The sequence below is a fragment of the Musca vetustissima genome, unplaced genomic scaffold (assembly GCF_032173495.1).
Source record: "Musca vetustissima isolate MV318-11 ecotype Yass unplaced genomic scaffold, APGP_CSIRO_Mvet_v1 utg31836, whole genome shotgun sequence".
NCBI lineage: Eukaryota > Metazoa > Arthropoda > Insecta > Diptera > Muscidae > Musca > Musca vetustissima.
The window spans coordinates 104,344-123,355 of NW_026880642.1; the positions used below are offsets into that span (position 1 = coordinate 104,344).

The 19,012-nt window shown below is 36.8% G+C and overlaps 1 protein-coding gene across 1 annotated transcript in view; it reads left to right on the forward strand.

The window, feature by feature from the left end:
- LOC133326385 (protein serrate-like) overlaps positions 1-19,012 on the forward strand; it is a 71,614-nt gene extending 52,602 nt beyond the window's left edge. Inside the window, 5 exon segments of the mRNA XM_061535037.1 lie at positions 508-603; positions 17,072-17,443; positions 17,504-18,102; positions 18,172-18,213; positions 18,215-19,012. Coding sequence (XP_061391021.1) covers positions 508-603; positions 17,072-17,443; positions 17,504-18,102; positions 18,172-18,213; positions 18,215-19,012 — 1,907 coding nt within the window.

Genomic DNA, 19,012 nt, shown 5'->3' on the forward strand with positions numbered 1-19,012 from the left:
TATCGAGACGTATAGAGCATCAGCAGCAACCGATTTAAAAAAATTGGCTTCAAGATATCATATTGAATAAACATAAAAAATAATGTGGTATAACAGTAAAAGTAATTTTCAGATTAAAATATTGTACCTTAAGATAATGCGAAATGGATTTTTGTTTGGAAATCCGTGGTAGCTCTTTTAAAGGCTTACTGCAACATTAGGCTTTAATAAACTCCCCATGACCACTCATACATATATCCAAACACACAAACAAAACTATTACTAACTCACGGTATTGCGAACTGACAATATGTATGTGTAGATTTTTGCACCAATACTAATTATGTACTATCTTTAAATCTCAATGCAACAAAAGGAACTAAAACTCATATTACATTTAGCTTAGTCCACAAATTCATTTATTTTTATACTTCCAAGCACATCAAACTACTACAACTACTTCACATTTCTTATACAACAGCTTCTTCTTATTTTTTCTACTACCACTTCTTCTTCTTCTACTTGTAGATCTTAATGAATGCTCACCAAATCCCTGCCGCAATGGTGGTATATGTCTAGATGGTGATGGCGATTTTACATGTGAATGCCCTTCTGGTTGGACAGGTAAGTAGCTAAGCGAAAGGCCTACAATCTACCACTTCTACATAAGCTTTTAAATGCATACAAATGCCAAAAACCCAACAACAAAAATATATAAACGCTAAGCGCTTAACAAAACAATGCAAAAGAAAAACGCTTTGCAAAAAAAAACATAAAATTCCTTTGAACCTCGAGAACATGAAGGTAAAACGTCTGTTCTTTCTCCTCTTGTTGCTGTTTGATGCTGGACATCGTTTACAACAAGTAACATTATAAAGCATAATCTGCAACAAGTGTATAATAAACTTTTGGTCCACATGAAGCAAAAAAAAAATCTGAAAAAATTATGAAGCGCAGGCACTTTAACGCGAACAGACAAAGAAGAAAAAAACCCCATCATAATGAAAACTGTTGTAGACGAACAAGTGCTTGTTGCCATTTACAACAACAACGCCACGAATAACAACATACAAAAACTCCAACACCATGGCAAAACACCACGGCGACAACAACAACTTCCTGCTGCCAACAACATCTCATTGAACAGCTATAAAGCCAACGTCAGAACAACAACAACAAAAAACCAGCCCAGTAACATTACAAACCATCCATTGGCTGAACATTAATCATAAGTCGGGTTAACATCATCTGAACATTAAGATTTTCTTTACAACGGACCAGGGCCAACCGCACACGGCAGCCACCACACCAACAACGAAAAAGTAATGATTTAAAAAAGTAGAATCCTGGTTTAACATGCTTTGTTAATTTAGAAAATTTAAAGAACTTCTTTTTATTTCGTTTTTGCTGCGCTAACTACAGGCTGAGGGATTCAATATATTCCAGACACAGAGAGGGCAAAAGGGAGACCTGCAACCTCGTCTAGTTCTTTACTTTTGTCTAGAATACATTAGGTTTAGTTTCGCTTGAATAAACAATTTTAATTAATATGTGCTAAAAGGATAAGTCTTTACGACGTTTTATAAATGTATATACTTACAGAGTACATTAAGATTGTGAAGATAAGACAAAGTAAGTGTTCTTAGTAGAGGAAAAAGAGGTAATTTAATAAAAACTAAGCACAATGGTTGATAGGAAAAAAGAACAAACTTCATACCTCATTTTAATCAGCTTCGTATGATCAGTCTAATCAAACTTTACAACATAAGAACACAGTAGCATCGCTCACAATAAGATGAAAGGCACATTTTTTTAACATCTCCAAATTCCGTCCTGAAGTATATTTTTCTAGATCACAGCCTCCCTCCTAGATCTTCAGTTGTCTATACCAAAATCCATTGATCCAATCAATTCACGGATAGTTATGTACATATATCAGAGTCGTTAAATTTTTGGTTGAGGTTGGAGTTTTTACAAAAATTGAGAAGTAAAAAGTTCATCCGTGCCAACATTCTATGCTCTCCACTATCAAATAGTATTAAAATCCTCAAATGAGCTTGTTGTTCATATCAACAGTTGTATTTGTATTTGGTATTTATATCGAAATAATTTGGAAAATACATATGCGAATTTTATAACACCAACAGTGCCTGAAATTAAGAAGCAATGGAATATAAAATAGCCACAATCAAGTGAGTGGAGAGATTGCTAGGAATTAGAGTAGACAAACAAACAGGTAAAAAGCTAACAACCACCATGAGAGGGCGATACCAAAACAGAACACAGTCGAACAGTGGATGGTGGTGGCTTGTTTGGAACAGATTTGTCAAAAGGGAGATAATGAAGAAAAATTAGACCAAATAGTGCTAAGTAGAGCGAAGTATGCAAATAGTTTTTATATTATTGAAATATTTACATATTTTGGAAAACAATAACGGCTTATTCACGATCATAAGAATTTTTACAATGAATAACATATACATTAATTTTTTTTGAGATTCTCATAGTTTTAGTATTTTGTTTTATCGGAGAACAAACTATCTTCTCATCATAACTTTATGTAGCATCAAGATATTTCGACTAGACAGTCTACACATGTCCCTACGTCCATATAATTGGAAAAGAAAGGCAGCTGGTATTGGTGAATCTTTGTGAATATTGGTTCGGTTCTGATCCGAACATCACGAAATTGTGCACGGTGTGAGGAGACTTTTCAACGAATTCCTTTAACTGGCTCGAGACAGAACATTTGTTCCATAAGGCGAACTTGTGCTCAGTTTTTCTCATTTGAAAAGCCATGTTTCGATATGTCAATTGTCCCCCAAACAATCCAAGAGGTGGATCATTTGCTTGCGCAAATACCCATGCTTCAGATCCATACACCAGCACGGGTAGCGTTTTGAAGAGTGTGAGTTTGATCGGGCCTTGTTCCTAAATTGCATTCATCTAGCCAAATTGTATTAATCTGCTGGTGCATTCTCCTGACCAGCATGTGACCACCAGTCTTGAATAGTTCGGCTGGTAACCTATCGGCACCTGCTGCTTTATTATTCTTCAGCCGATTGATTGCTATTCTGACCTCATCTTGACTAGGTGATATACACTCTATACCGTCAACTCTTATTGGTTCTGGTGTATCTTCTTCGCCGCCACTATTTGATACCAGAAGCTTTGTAAAATACTCCTTCCAGATCCTTAACACGATGTCTGTATCTGTCACTAGGTTTCCATCTGGATTTCTACAAGAGGATGTGCCTGCACCAAAGTCTTCGGTTTGGTGTTTTTGTAAAATTTCCGGTCTTCATTCTGACTCATGTGAATCTCGATTTCATGCTCACGTTTTTCTTGTTCTTAAAAAAAAAACGTTTCTCCTCTCTGCTGGCATTAGGTGTTGCTACTGTCTGCAGGGTTGCCCTATATGCTGCGTTTTTCACATCAATGGCATTACGACACTCCTGATCGTACCATGGCTTTTTTGATTGTGGTCTTTAGTATCCAAGGGAGTGGCAATTCTTTGCCATTGCGCTTTTATATTATTATTGGGACAAGACTTGCTTTCGTCAAGCAAGTGGGTTAGTTGTGTTTGCAGATTTGCAACGTCGAGCTCCCGTGTTACATTAGATCGTACCTTTGCTGCTACATTAAGACGAGTGCAAACCTTGTCTGCTACAAAATAATGGACCGATTCGATATTCGCTCCTCGGATCACAACATATCGAGATTCTTTTATCTGGTGCTGTAGTTTTGATTTAGCTGCCTTTTACATAGCTACAATTTGGATTTAGCTGCCCAAAATACACTTTTTTGGTACTTTTTCTCAGATTGTCTCTCAAATATTCCGTTTAAGTTCACAATTCAAACCTACACTTTTAAGATAACAGCTCAAAATATTTGTATTTTTTTCTCCCATTGCTTTAAATATCAAATTTAAAAGACCTCCTTTTTCATTATTAGATACTTAGCGATGGTCGCGTATTCGAGAAAATTTAAAATTGTTCCATTTTAATGCAGTGATTTCACTTACGTGCACATTGAGGCAGGTAAGTGAGTGATAGCTGCACTATTGACTTTCCGGCACACAAATAATTGTAAGTGTTGCTACAGTACTATATTTTTTTGCTGCATGAAGTGTAATTTTCCCACAGTGGGGCCAAAAATATTTTCCCTTGTGATATTATGCATTCAAATACCTTAGCATAATTTTAATGTCATGGCCAGGGTAGCTGTCGTATACTGTTTCTAGCACTCGTAAAATATGTCTTTGATCTGTAGAAATTGTTTATATAGGTTACGGGTCTTATTCGATATGTTCAAGGCCCCATTTAAAGGTAGAAATTTAACATGACATTTTTCCGACAGATTTGATATGTCCTTATAATGCCCAACTCTTGGTGGACTATTTGAAAAATCGATAAGTGAAAGAGCTTGCATATCTCGATCGATTTAGCCAATATGACTGGGCCTTTACAACATTGTTGTATCTAGTATAAAATACAATCATTACAATCATCTAAATCGAAATTTTGGTATCTCAGTCTGTATGTTTGAGTTCTCAGTCGATTGCTCACTTTAAAATAAAATATTAAAATCCTAGAGAAGATTGTGGGCTACTATTCAACAATATTTTTTTCCTATATTTCATCTTCACCTTAACTAATTGCCATCATTATTAACTGTCAATTTTTCTACGCCATTTATCCAATGAATAAATTTCCTAACCAAATTGGCCACTAGTCTTTTTAATTTGAAATATTCCATGTAATTTGTCTTTCCCCAATAGTGTGGTTGTGTGTTCGTCGGGAAACCAAAATTCATCGATTATCTTTATTAATGTGTGCTTTTAATGTTTCAATATCACATCTGCATATCAAAGATTAACTACAAAAAAAATCACAACACCAAAGGAAGCTACTCGTGTGGAGTTCTCTAGCCGAAAAATTTAAAAAGCAATTTTTCATTGTTATCTATGCAAATGTGTCTATGTATGTCTAGATGATGGCCAATTTACGGTAGCCTAAGGAACGAGAGTTTTTATATTTTTCTTTTCCTAAATTAACTATGACATGACAAATACTGGCTGGCGTAGATTCGTATCTTATTTTTTTATTGATATTTAAATGTGTGTTTTGTGGTATTCCATCGTCGCCATATTGATTGTGTTGCTTAGATATAAAATCACCACCACCAGTTAAACAAGTGCGAAAATTTTCGGTTTATCAAATTAAAATTAATGATGGTGGGTAGAGTTAAATTGAATTGGATTTTTTTCATGATATTGATTTAAGATTGGAATGTCAGCTAGCATTTGGTGACTAGTTAATCTGATATGAAAATGAAAAACTGGTTCACCAAATCAAATAAAGTTGTTGCCATATGTAGATGTTGCTGTCTTAAGTCTTTTGAATTGTGTGAAAATGTATTTTTTAATATATATTTTTTCCGATTGCTAAATTGAGGTATATTTTTTACAAATGTCATAAAATAAAATTACGAGGGCTTCTATATATATTTCAAGCATATGAAACACTAAGTCTTACATGGCGCCTTTTTATATCTTCATCACCAGAAGATGATGTTAAAGAATTCCAAATTACGTTTTTGAGGTGTCACAATTGGAGTGGAAACATTTCTTCCACAAATGGTTTGAGCGTATGACAAAGTTAAAAACAATCATACTGCAGAATACTTTGAAAAACAATGGAATCATTTTTGATGATAAATATTCCAGTTTGTTGACGAAAAATATTCGAGTTAGGCCCCAAATATATCAGCTCTCGTATTTGTTTAGAAGTCCTTTGACACAAAAACCAATTTTATTTTTGAAGATCTACGGACAATTTGTGTCGTTTATTAGCCATTGTATGTTATGTGTATTCTCAAAAACTTTATATTACAATCTCTTTCGCTTTGCACACACACCTTCCACATTTATATACATTTGTCCACAACCCCATCATTTGCACTCATTATGAAAACATTATTTTATTTCACGTTGCCGTCTTAAGTCTTTCGTTATTCACTTTTCGTACACACCAAAAATCAAATTATTGCAACAATTACTTGTTTAATTTGTATACACCACCTACTCTGGTCAATAATTCAAAAGCCAGAACTTCGTACAACATTCAAGAGAACACACAAACAAATAACATTACTCGTGTAATTTACTCTTAATGTCGATCATTGATAGTTGTTATTGTTAGCTACCAAACATCATTGATTGCGTTCATACATTCGTAATATATGTATGAGTGAAGAACCAAAAATTAAATAATTTCCTAACTGCCACTTATTGTTTGTGGTAGTTATTTCTCGTACAAAACAACACTAAAGAGTCCCCTTCTCACCCCTCCATCATAAATGTTCATTTATGTCGAAAAATTTGCAAGGGCCACAAATCGATAGGTTGGCTGAGTACAAGCTGTGGCCAAATTTCAGGGAGTTGTCGGATAGGGTTGCCGTTTTGTATTCAAAATGTTTATACCCTACACAGCAATGGGGTATAGATGTACCTAAGTTACTTTTGAGGATACACTTAGAATTACTATGAGAGTCTTCTATGTATGTTTATCTGGCCGTTTATTTGTATAAACAATGCGCAGTCCACATTTATTTCGCGAATTACTCTAAATTTGACCCAGAGACGAATCCAATTGAAATTGCTAAAAATCTATTCAGAATAAGACTTACTTCCTATTTATATTTTCCTCCGCTTTCAGATAAATGGTGCGCCAAAGACCCAAGAATTTGTCTGATTGATACAAAATGTTGCTTCCTACTTGAGTTTAAAATCAAATGGGTTCACTCTTGTTCAATTCGGTTCAGATTTATCAATCTTGTCCTGAAGAATATTTGGAGGCCAAAAAATTTAGTTTACTGCCCATGAAGGACTGAAATGAAGCATTAGGACTCGATGTAGAAGGAGGATATGTTTACAAAAATATTCTTCATTCGATTTGTCTGAAGACAAGTCATCTGAAAAATATCCTACAATTGTCGAAAACAAAGATATAAAGTTTTCTCTACATGAACGTTAGAGAATAGAAGACGTTATAAATGTGTTCTAAAGATAAAATAATATCTTTCACGGGACTTCAATGATTTAAAGGCCTTACATAGAAGACCACAATATTTTTTAATTTCAGAAGTAACTACTGGCAACCATCATTATTGTCTAAAAGAGCGGGAATGCAAATAAGTCATTGGGTGCCAAGACAGGCCGTCGTGCTTTGTCCGGTCAAGTAGGCGCTGCTTTGCCCCATAGTGTGGTAGTTAGTATTGTAGAAGACCTCCTACTACTTTTCCATAGATAAAAGTCTTTTAACAGATCTTTTGTGGACATATGACCTGTTAAAGTTGTTCTGGATAGAATCCATTTCACAGCACCTCTATGGACAGAAGAATTTTCTTAGGTCCAATAATGAAATGTGCTTTGGAAGCACTTAGACCCATTGTCGGAGCTCTTTAATCTCTTCGTTTAAAAAAACTGTAAAACATGGCTTTTGAAGGCTTCAAAAGCAACTTCTGGCAACGATCATTTTTGTCCAGAAGTGTAGGAATACAATTAAGTTATTGGGTGCAAAGTCTGGACTCAAAAGGCGGACAAAGGGCTTTTATCCTTCTAGATAAAAGCCATTTTACATATTTTTTGTGGACTGATGACCTGTGAAAGGTGTTCTGGATAGAAGTCCTTTACAGGACTATGCATAGAATCACTTTCTGAGTCGATTTATGTATGTCCGTCCGGCAGTCTTTCCATGTTAATTTGTAAACAAAGTACAAGTCGCATTTATAATCCGAATTGGATACAATTTGACAAAGTTTATTTATTTAGCCCAAGGACGAACCCTATTGAAATTGATGAAAATCGGTTCAGATTTAGATATAACTCCCATATATATATATATATATATATATATTCTCCCGATTTTATGTAAATGACGCGCTAAGTCCCTATATATGCTTCGATTTGCACGAAATTTGGCATAGCGTAATGAATTGAGTCCTAATTGATGTGTGGTAACTTTCGTGAAAATCGGTTCAGATTATGATATAGCTCCCATATATATTTTCGTCCGATTTAAGGTAAATTGTGCACTAAAGACCCAAAGTTTGGCCGAATGGCACACAATTTTGTACAATGTACTTAAATTAGTTTAACTTTACGTGTGTCAAGTTTGAAGGGTATCATATAGTCGGCCCTGTCCGACATCACTACTTTCCTTACTGTTTTTTTATAAATAACTTTTCTTAGAAATAAATTGAACGTACTGACCTTATGCAGGACTTACGTATGTACAAGGGCTACTATATAAGCCTTCAACAGGTCTTACACGGACAGAAACATTTTCAGGAAGACCTTGTTCTTCGATTTTCTTCGAGGACATCTGGTAAGCAGATTATGGTGTACAACTAAGAATTTGCGGTCCTACGTTGCTCAAGGGGGACAGACTCGATATGACCGGTTTTGTTAAAAAATATTCAGAAGTTAACTTCTGAATATTTTCGTGCAATAATTTTTCTCACATTGGATTAGTCGAAATTGTCGCATTAAAATGTCACGAGTTAATTAAATTTTTCCGACAATTTGGTTTTTCACGTCATTGTAAAGAACACAACACATGTTAGTACGTCAAACCGTACAGAGTGCGCTGCCTAAAAAATCAAACATTTCAATGAAAATGTCTCATGACGCCAGACAATGACCATCACTCCATCTTTTATTTCAAAACTTCCACTTTGTCCTCTTGTGTTAGGTGGTCCTCTGATAGACTTAAAGTCGTTCACATTGTTCATGAAGATGTTCGGCAGATGGAGACATGACCTGACCAAGGCAGTAATAAATGTTACTGCCTTGGTCAGGAATGTATAGTCTACTTCCTATAGGTCTCCTATAAGTAAAATATCGTATACACACTTTCTGTATATAGATGGTCGTATATAGGACTTATGCATACGGTCATTTATGGAGAGACCTTTTAAAGGTCCTATTTTATTTCCAATACATCAATTTTTATTTTAAAAACAAATCAGCAACTCTAGATCCACCCCAATCACCCCGCCTGCCAAAGAAGTTTAAGATATCCAATGACTAAATACAATCCGCACTGATAGACCTAAAAAAATCGTTCACATGCATATTGAAGATATTCGAACGAACGCAAGAAAAAAACTCACATTTCGTCTTAAAGTCTACTAAACACGCAGACATAAAAATATTCAAATACACATTTACGCCGAACGTACGTACCAACGAACAGACAGACGGACAGTCATACAGACATTCGCTTAGATATAGACAGATACCAGAAAATCGATGAGGTTCTTAAATTATATTAAGTTAACGTTTTAAACGTATTAAGTTAAGCCGAGGCAAATGGAATCGAACAAAAAACGATCGAACGAACGAACCACCGACAAGACTGAATGAAGTAAACGCCTATCAGAAGCACTGGGTGCATGGGTGTGAATGTGTGTGTGTGTCTGAGCGCCCAAGTAGACGGCTGCTGTAAATATTGTCTGCAATAGGCTGGATGGTTACTACTGACTGCTGCAATGTGTTTGGTACCACCACATCAGTTCAAACTAAACTTAGTGGCAGGTTGATATGTACTGTTGCAGCGCATTTTTTCTGCTGCTTCTTCGTTTTTTATGCCGCAACGTCTGCAAAAAAAGAAAGACATTTTCAATGGGTTTGTATGGGCACGAAAGCGAATGTTAATTTTTTCGTTGTTGCTATTACTGGATATCCTTTTTAACATCGTATATTGGCTGATGATGATATGGCTTTGTTGTTGCTTTTGCTGTTGTTGCTGGTAGTAGTTGAGCGGTGTTTACGTTGTATTTTACACTGCGTGTGAGTCGTTTGAAGTGTGTGTGCGTTTTTTTCTTGCCTGGAATTCTCGAAACTCCAGAACTCATCTGTTGGCGAAATGAAAAGTTTCGCATGTTTATTTTCATCGATTCTTTTAATTCGCGTTATTGCTGCTGCTGTTGTTGTTTTTGGATTGACTTTGGCATTACTAAATGTTTGCCTGTTGTCCTGGTGTTTGGCATTTTACTGTGTGATGGGATGTATTGGAAATGTTTTGTTTTTGCGGGAATATATGCAGTGGCTGTTACCAGCAGGTTGCACTTCTTGTATAATTGCAAAAAAGTTTTTTTTATTTGTTCTGGGATATTGGTAAGATCTGAAGGTCTAATTAATAAGAGGGGTTCATATGGAAGTTTTTAAGGAATTTTCAGAAGAAATCAAGAATATCAAGGAAATTCAATTGGTGCCCTATAAAAAGTATATCATTACAGATTTCCTATAGATAGGAGACCTTGCCTAGGTATTCTATAGCCCGAAAATCTTTTTATAGTTATGGGACCCATTTTATACCTTATAGGTGTCCCATTATTTATTCTATGATAGAGGGTTCAATTCATCTTCTATAGATACTTAATATCCTTAGATCTTTACATGAAAGATCGCCTATACATAGACTACAATTAAAGTGTAGGTGGAGTAGATTGTAGTCTGTGGTGTACTCTATGGATCCAGTGTTGTCACTTCGTTCCGGTTGTGGACAAGGACAATTTAATTGAAGAGTGTCGCTCTCATTAATTGATAATATCGGTGATGTTGCTGGGAGGTCGAAAATATTTACTATCTCCCTTGCATAACTATCACCAAATAGAGACGTATAAAGGCTATGTGATGCTATATTAATCCTTTGCAGAAGTGAATATAACTCACCCCTCATAATTCCTAGGATTTATTTTGACTTTCCCAAAGTTTTCCTTTCTAAGATTTCTGTTTCCGGATTTGTGAGATCTCATTAGAACATAGCAGTTTACATGAACATTCTTATGAGGTTTCTTTCATGCACAGCTTCTAATGAAAAGGATGACTTTATCTTTGCAGAAACTTTGCTATAAAAGTTCATAATTTAGACCCAGCCCAGGTATGTGTATGAACTTATGCCTATTTTCCAATCGAAGAGGCTTTAAATTGGCATTCCGGGTGAGCAACAAATTTCATCGCACTATGCTGAAAGACCTGTTTGATTGCAAACATAGCCCTCATGTAAGGTTCCGATCATTTATTTGAATACCCACCATATGGTAGAGGTTATAAAATGTTCCAGCAGGCCGAACATGATGCCTTTTTATAGGTGTAGCCCCCAATACAACGGTACCACCCAATATTAGAGCATTTTTGACAATTTTTCACCCGAATTGGCCGTAATTTTTTTTTCTCATTACGTAACACATATGTAATCCAATGATTGATACTGACTCAAGTTTCTGGGTAGCCCCCATATAATTGTACCCCCATTGTTCGGCATTTTGCGGATTATGGGAACGTTTTTTAAAAAAATTGAATGTCATTTTGGCTGCCATATTTATCAATATGGACAATATCGCTTACAAAGATTGTTACTTGATGTGTTGTATCGAATTTATTCAGAAATATTATATAAGAATTAACTGCAGCCGTATCAAAGTTCGACATTTGTCATCACACAAGAACATCCATTTTCAGAGCACATTTTTCTTGTATTCACATTCTTTCATGCCATAGGAACCATATGTTCAAATCCCAACCAGACTCAAACCGAATGATCTATTCATTGTCTTTCGGGATGAGTTAAGATGAAATCAAGCAAGAAAATCTTCCTAGCTTTCTTCCTATGGCATGCTCCGAATCTAGACATAAGATGTTCTGTGTTAGACTTTTTAACGTCGTGATCAGGAAGAAAATTGCCAATCCCAGAAAGAAAGTACCAACGTCATTCATTGAGATTTATATGCATGACCTGAACCATGAGCCATCCAATAAACGAAATTTTGGAAGCGCTCTATTGTCTCTTTTATGATGGTCACTGTTTGGAACTCCTGCTTTATCCGTTGTCTTGTAATATCTCTCTCTCTCTGTTATTCTACGGGTTTCCCTTAATTTACCCGAAAAAAATCACAGAAATTTAGTCTTCATTTTTGATGGATTTCTTCGGGATATTTGGCACGGTCTGTTTCTGAGGCTCCTGATTTCTGTACGTTTCAGTCTGAGCTTTGCAATTCATTCGGTAACTGGTTTAGAAGAGTTCGATCCGGTAGTTTCCGTCTCTTATTAGAACCACCTTTTATTAAAAAGTATTGGTGACCAATAGCCTTTAGCACAAATTTCGACTACAGTTACCGATGTATCTGAAGAATACTGCGGTAACGTGGTAATGTAATATTTTGGATTGTTATTGAGTGTCAAACCTTCCTTCGATGAATTTCTCACACGGTCCACTTTTAGTATAGCCCCATATAACGGTAGGCCCGATTTTTGGTATATTGACGATTTAAGACAACCTTTTCGAACGTCACGCGTTGGTATTTCTTTTCTTCTGGAACATCCGATCGTGGTTCAGACATACTGAACCTATGGATGTTTATACTGGGTTTCTGTATATAAAAGCCCCATCTAGTCTCCCAATAATTGGAGTCCCATATGTTTTATATGGATACGAATTTTCATATGGATAGGAGTTTTTCTAAGGGAAAAATATCAGTTATCCTTTCCAAGGATGATGTCTTCTATATACAAAGCACCATCAGATGTCCGTATATTTAGTAGGTCCATGGTTCTAAGATTAACTTACATTAAAAATTCCTGTTGCGATAAAATTGATCAATTAGGCTAATTAGATCTTCTAAGGATACGGTAGAAGAAAAAAATCAGAAATGTTTTCAAAGGATAATTCTATTATTTACAAATGGACGTTCCTACAGCTCCTGCTAATGATAGACAAAACTTTGAGACCTTCTAAAGAAGAAGATTGGTGAATCCTTTCAGGGATTTTTTTAAGTGAACGGTTCATTAGGTCTCTGTATATCACTACAGTACACATAATGGCCTTTTAATTACCTCACATACATTGTTCGATTGCGATTGGAACCTCTACATCATTATACCATGTAAATAATTCAACCTGTCTAAACCAAAATTAATTCATCAAATATCCCGTCAACATTTTCCTAGCGATTTCATTTTCAGTTTCACTTGAATTCATTTATCACTTCGAAGTCCTCTCGCATGAAACCCTTATTCTTCATCAATCTCGCACACATACATAAGTGTGCGTGTGTGTGTACGAAAAGTACCTTCATAACTGATCGTTTTTCTTTCAAAGAATTTTTTGTTCACTTCATTTCAACGAAAACAAAATTAAGCAAATCCCAACTCAACGGGAAAGCAGATGAACAAATGAAAGAAATAAACTATGACACACCGCAAGGGAGAGAGAGAGGGAGAGACAGGAAAAACTCCAACAACAAAAACAACAAAATATTTTAATTAAAAATTCCTAATCGTGTGTGAAGTATTTTTATCTGTTAAGGCCAACGAGCCATCGACTCATTTACTCAGCTGTGGAGTTGCAGGGTATAGTCGTTGACTGTGTGGCGTCGTTGAAGAATAACCAATTTTTTCCTTTTGCAAGGAGAAGCAAATGTTGCAAAAGGATTGCGTTTCTTCTTCTTTTTTTTTGGAAAGAGATCTTGGCTTCATCTGCTGTTCTGTTGCTGTTTGGTTTTTTGTCTTACATCTTGTCCTGCTAAAGTCGATATGTGTATTTATATATATTTTTGTGTTCTCGTTTTTTGTTGCTTCGGCATATCAGTGGCGGTAATGTTGTTGTCGTTGTGTTGTATGTAGTAATGTCGTGTTACTTGTAAAACGCGAAAGGGTATTAATATGAAACCTAAAGATCGCGTTTCCACACCAGCCACACAACCAACCGAACAGTCAGCCAGCCAGTCAGCCAACCATCGAAACATTTTGGCTAATCTAAGTGAAGAGTCTCACATACAAAGTTTCGTGTTTATTCCAGACATTGGAATCGACATCTCTTCCCAAAAAATAAAACACGAAATGGACAACTGGCAAACAGCAACACACAACAACAACAAAAACACAATGTTATGTTAGCAATCAGCAGTAGTAATAGCTGGAAGTTGGAGGTTGGTCGTGGATGCGTCAGTGGCACTGCCATAATAAATGGCCTTTTTGGTGACTCCTCCGTTTTGCCGTTTTGTCATTGAGCGTTTTTCAGCGGCCGCCGTTCGGCATGCATGCAATTTCCTTCTGCTACTGATGCCAGCCAGTCAGCCAGCCACAACACCATCGTCACCAGCACCACCACCACCGTGAGATTCAAATCAGCCTTTACAAATAGATGCTTTTGGCAGTTATATGTGAAATTCCAAAGGTGTTGAAAATCGCTATGGCAAGTGTGAAAAACTAAATTGTAATTGAATTGTTGCCACAGCCATATGGCTGTGGTGACTTCATCTCCTCCTCCTCCTCATCCATACATTTTGGGAGTAGGAGACACAATATGGATGCATTTAAGTCCATATAAAAACTAATGGTTTCACATTTAAAACAACAGCCTAAGCGACAGGAACAAAAAAAAAACGAAACCCCAACAGCCAAGACCACAACCACAACAAGGTGACGACGAGGACAACGATGACGGTGCGGATGATGATGATGATGATGGCTATGGCTGGCTAAGATAAGCCATGCCGAAGCAAAGCAGCAGCAAAAAAGAAAGGCAACAAAAACGCAAAGACGGGCCACTCAATGGCATATCCATAACCAAATGAGTAGCGTTAGAGAAAATTCATTGCAGCAGCAGTCGTCGCACTACCGCCACTTGTGGACAACTACGGATCGGCTTCTCTTTGGGACAACATGAATTATGTGACAATTATAAAATTAATGACTGGTTCTTAACAATCGTCTGATTTGTAATGTCATGGCATTAATTGAAGAAAAAGCTTAGACAAACAAACACACATACACACGTAGAGAAATGTCAAGAATGTTAATAATAGCTGAAAGTTAAAAGAAAAATTACAAAATTGATTGATGATCGATTGAATTTCTCACACACACACTTTTGAAGTTTGTGCCTTAAGTCTTTTGTTTGCTTTTTCATTGCATTTATATTTTCGCTGATATCTCTTGATATATAATGAGTTTTATTTTATAAGCGATTAAATTACAACGTGACGATCTTTTGAAATTGATGTTCACAAATAAATTGGCAATTTGTCACTTATGGTTACTGTGGGTCAATGGAGAGGATTTTCAAACATATAAAGTACATAAAAGTGTAAAGGGACCCCACACCCATTCTCGATTTAAAAAAAATTATATTTATTTTCTGTTTAATTCGAACCTACATTAATTCAAGAATGTCTCTTTATAATTTTGAGTGAGTTCATAGCTACCGTATGAACTAGGATAAATGCAATCAGTCAAGATCTTCTTTATTTTCTAACTTGGTTTGTGGTCAAAAATAGGGATTTTTTTAAAACTTAAATTTCATATGTCCGCCATTTTGTCTATTTTTGTGCGATTTTAGTTCATATCAGAGCCAGGCATGAACTCTATCGAATGCCGTTGGAATTTTTGGAATCGGACGTTCCAACCGTCGAAAAGAAGTACATCTCGTTAATTAAATAACAATTTTCTTATCCTTTAAGTCTTCAAGTACACGTCAATTTCCCAGCCAGTTGAAAATTATAAAAATTTGAAATCGAGAACAGTGAGTAGTCCCATTATGGGATAAAAACCCTACAATGAAATTATACCCACTAGTGATAATTTATGACACTGTGACACAAAATCGAGGTCATGGTCTGGGGTGATGGAAAACTCCTTATTGGGATGGAAGACCTTGGAGAGTATTTTAAAAACTCTGAAGGAGAAAATCGAAGTCAAGTTTTAATGATATTATGAATTAGTATTTTTGGTAACTCATATATTCATATGTTTGCTTCTCGTGTTTGTTGAACTTAATCTAAATGCCACAAGACAAGATTTTTTTATATCAAAATATTCAACAATAACGTCGCTCATAAAATTTAAGATAGGGATCCCAAATACATGAGATGGATATTCGCATGTTGAGGCAAGGTTGAAAAAGGACCTTCAGTTTTTTCCATTCACATCCCCTCTTACTTACTTACTTAGCTGACTTGTGACAGAATATTTGTTTCATAAGTCGAGCTTAAAAAATATTTCCAAGCGCTTCGGTCTTGTGCGCAGCTTTCCAATATGAAAGACCATGTTTCGATACATTATCTTACACATGCATGAAACATAAGTTGGCCCGCTTTTATGTACCTTTTGAGCTGTGGCATCCTCATCCATTCTCACAACGACTAGTCACTGTAGTCGTTGCAGCTCGATACGTCGATGTCCGAGAATAGATGGTAAAGCACATGGTTCATTTGACCGTAGACGCAGATCGGAGAATTTTTCTCTCAAACACTCTAACAGTTGCTTCATCTGCTTGGGTAAGTACCCATGCTTCCGCGTCTTGAAGAGTGTGATTTTGGTCTGGCGAAAGGTGGCCTTATTCTTAAATTGTTTACTCACACCATATCGTCTTGTCTCCTTTTTTGTGCACGGGACACAGAATGCTTAGGTTCCAATTATTGGGCATGCATTTCTCAAATTGTATTGATCAGTTGGTACATGCTCTTGATCAGCATCTGACCACCTATCATGAATAGTTCGGCTGATAGCCTATCGGCACTTGCTGCCTTTTTATTCTTTAGCCGTTTGATTGTTATTCTGACCTTATCTTGGTTAGGTGGTATACAATCTATACCGTCATATCCTATTGGTTCAGGGCAGGGACGTACGAAATGAATTTTTTTCACAGTAAATTTATGTTTGCAACAGCGAGTTCTTTCATTTTGTACTTATGAATAATCTTAAAAACTGTAGTTTTCCGGAAAGATGACAACTCAATCAAAAATCTTGGATATTGTAGGTTCTAAACAGTACACATTCAAAAATTATGAAGAATCTAAGATATGTACCTGCGATTTTCAGTTAAAATGGCAACACTTGTCGTTAGCGCCATTCTACCATTAAACTGCAGTTCGTCGAGACCGTTCGAACTATAAAATCTTAGGATTATTAACCAGTTATTCACTCTTGATTCTAGATCAGCAATCAACATCGATCTCATAATTTTTATCACACACAACATCGAAATTCTAATATATTTTTAATATATTACTTTTTTTCTTCCAGGTAAACGTTGTTCGGAACGTGCCACCGCCTGTTATCCGGGTCAGTGTCAAAATGGTGGCACATGTGTACCCGGTTCCCCCGAAAAGGGACTACATACACAGTGTCGTTGTGCACCGGGTTGGGATGGAACTTATTGTACAGATCCGATAGATCAGTGTCGTGGCCAACCGTGTCATAATGGTGGTACATGTGAATCGGGATCAGGTTGGTTCCGTTGCATTTGTGCTCGAGGATTTTCAGGACCCGATTGTCGCATCAATGTTAATGAGTGTTCACCACAACCATGTGAGGGTGGTGCCACCTGCATTGATGGTATCGGAGGTTATACATGCATATGTCCACCCGGACGTCATGGTGTGCGATGTGAGATATGTAAGTAAGAGAAGGCGGAATAAATGTGAAAAATATTAAATTTATTATTTTTATTTATAGTACTTTCCGATTCCAAATCATCCTGCATCAACAGTAGCTCTGCCTCCTCATCGCCTTATTCATCGTTGAATAAATCCGAAGATATTTTATCGCTGCTTTTAACCGGTCAAACGTCGGAATATTGCAATGCATGTTTGTGTGAAAATGGCACCTCGGTGTGTACCAATTTGTGGTGTGGCCTGCCGAATTGTTTCCGCACCAATTCAAGTTCTAAATCTTCAAATTTCTCTGGCGTTTGTAAACAATATGAGGTGTGTGTACCCACGCTGGCGGAGAATTGCCTTAACGCACCCTGTGCATTGCGGGGAGATTGCCGGGCCTTGGAACCCTCACATCGTGTGGAGCCACCACGTCTGCCAGCCAAACCGGATTGTTGGCCAAATCAAGCTGTCCTCAATGACAATTGTGCTAGATTGACAATATTATTGGATCGCCAGAGAGTGGGTGTGGGATCCACTGTGGAGGGTCTTTGTTCGGTGCTGAGATTTCTGTTGGCATCACGTTTGGTTAAACTGCCCAGAGGGGAGAAGGAACAGGGTATGCTGATTATCATATGTGATATTAAAACCGGCAGTAATGATACCATCGAAGTGACAGTGGTAAGTTCGGATTAAGTTCAAATAATTTAAATATATATAATATTGACTTTTTCTTCTTCTTCTTTATAGTCCTCCACCTTGGCAAATGATTCACAATTACCCACTGCCATTAGCCTTATTGGGTGAGCTGTTATCGTCACGTCAAATAACTGACTTGCCACAGAAAAATGAGCTACGTTCTATAAAATTGGCTGCCTTGGTATCAATCCTCGAAGTCAAGGTCGAAACAGCTCTAATTGCCGAGGGGAATAGCAACAACTTGCTGATTGGCATGCTCTGTGGTATTTTCATAGTCCTTGTGGGCCTGGCAATATTCCTCAGCCTATTTTGGCGTCAACGTATGGTCATGAACTCCAATTCCGGTATAAATATGGCAACATCCCAAGACCCCCTCCGACACGATGAAGAAAAATCCAACAATTTACAGAATGAAGAAAATCTACGACGTTACACCAATCCTCTTAAGGTTAGCACTTCATCACTGGGACGTGTTAATGGTATGGAGTTGAGTTTAAATCCATCACCAGAAATTGCCAGTGTCAGTCCCGCCTCAACATCCACAACATCAGGTGGTGTACACCATAGTCGTAGCACTCAACCCCAATATCCAGAATCAAATTTCGATTGTGATCTGGAGGCAACACAAAAATCCAAGGAATTTCAAACAAAACGTACATCACAAATACTTCTGCATAAAACACAAAATTCCGATATGAAAAAGAACACAGTGGGTTCAATAGATAGTCCACGTAAAGATTTCGGTAAACGTTCAATAAATTGTAGAGCAATGCCCGTGCAAACACCACCGGTGGCCACAGTGACACCACAGATAACACCGGTGGCAACAATGTCCACAACATCTACGGCTACGCTAACAGATGATTCGGAAATTCTAACAGTTCTGGTATAG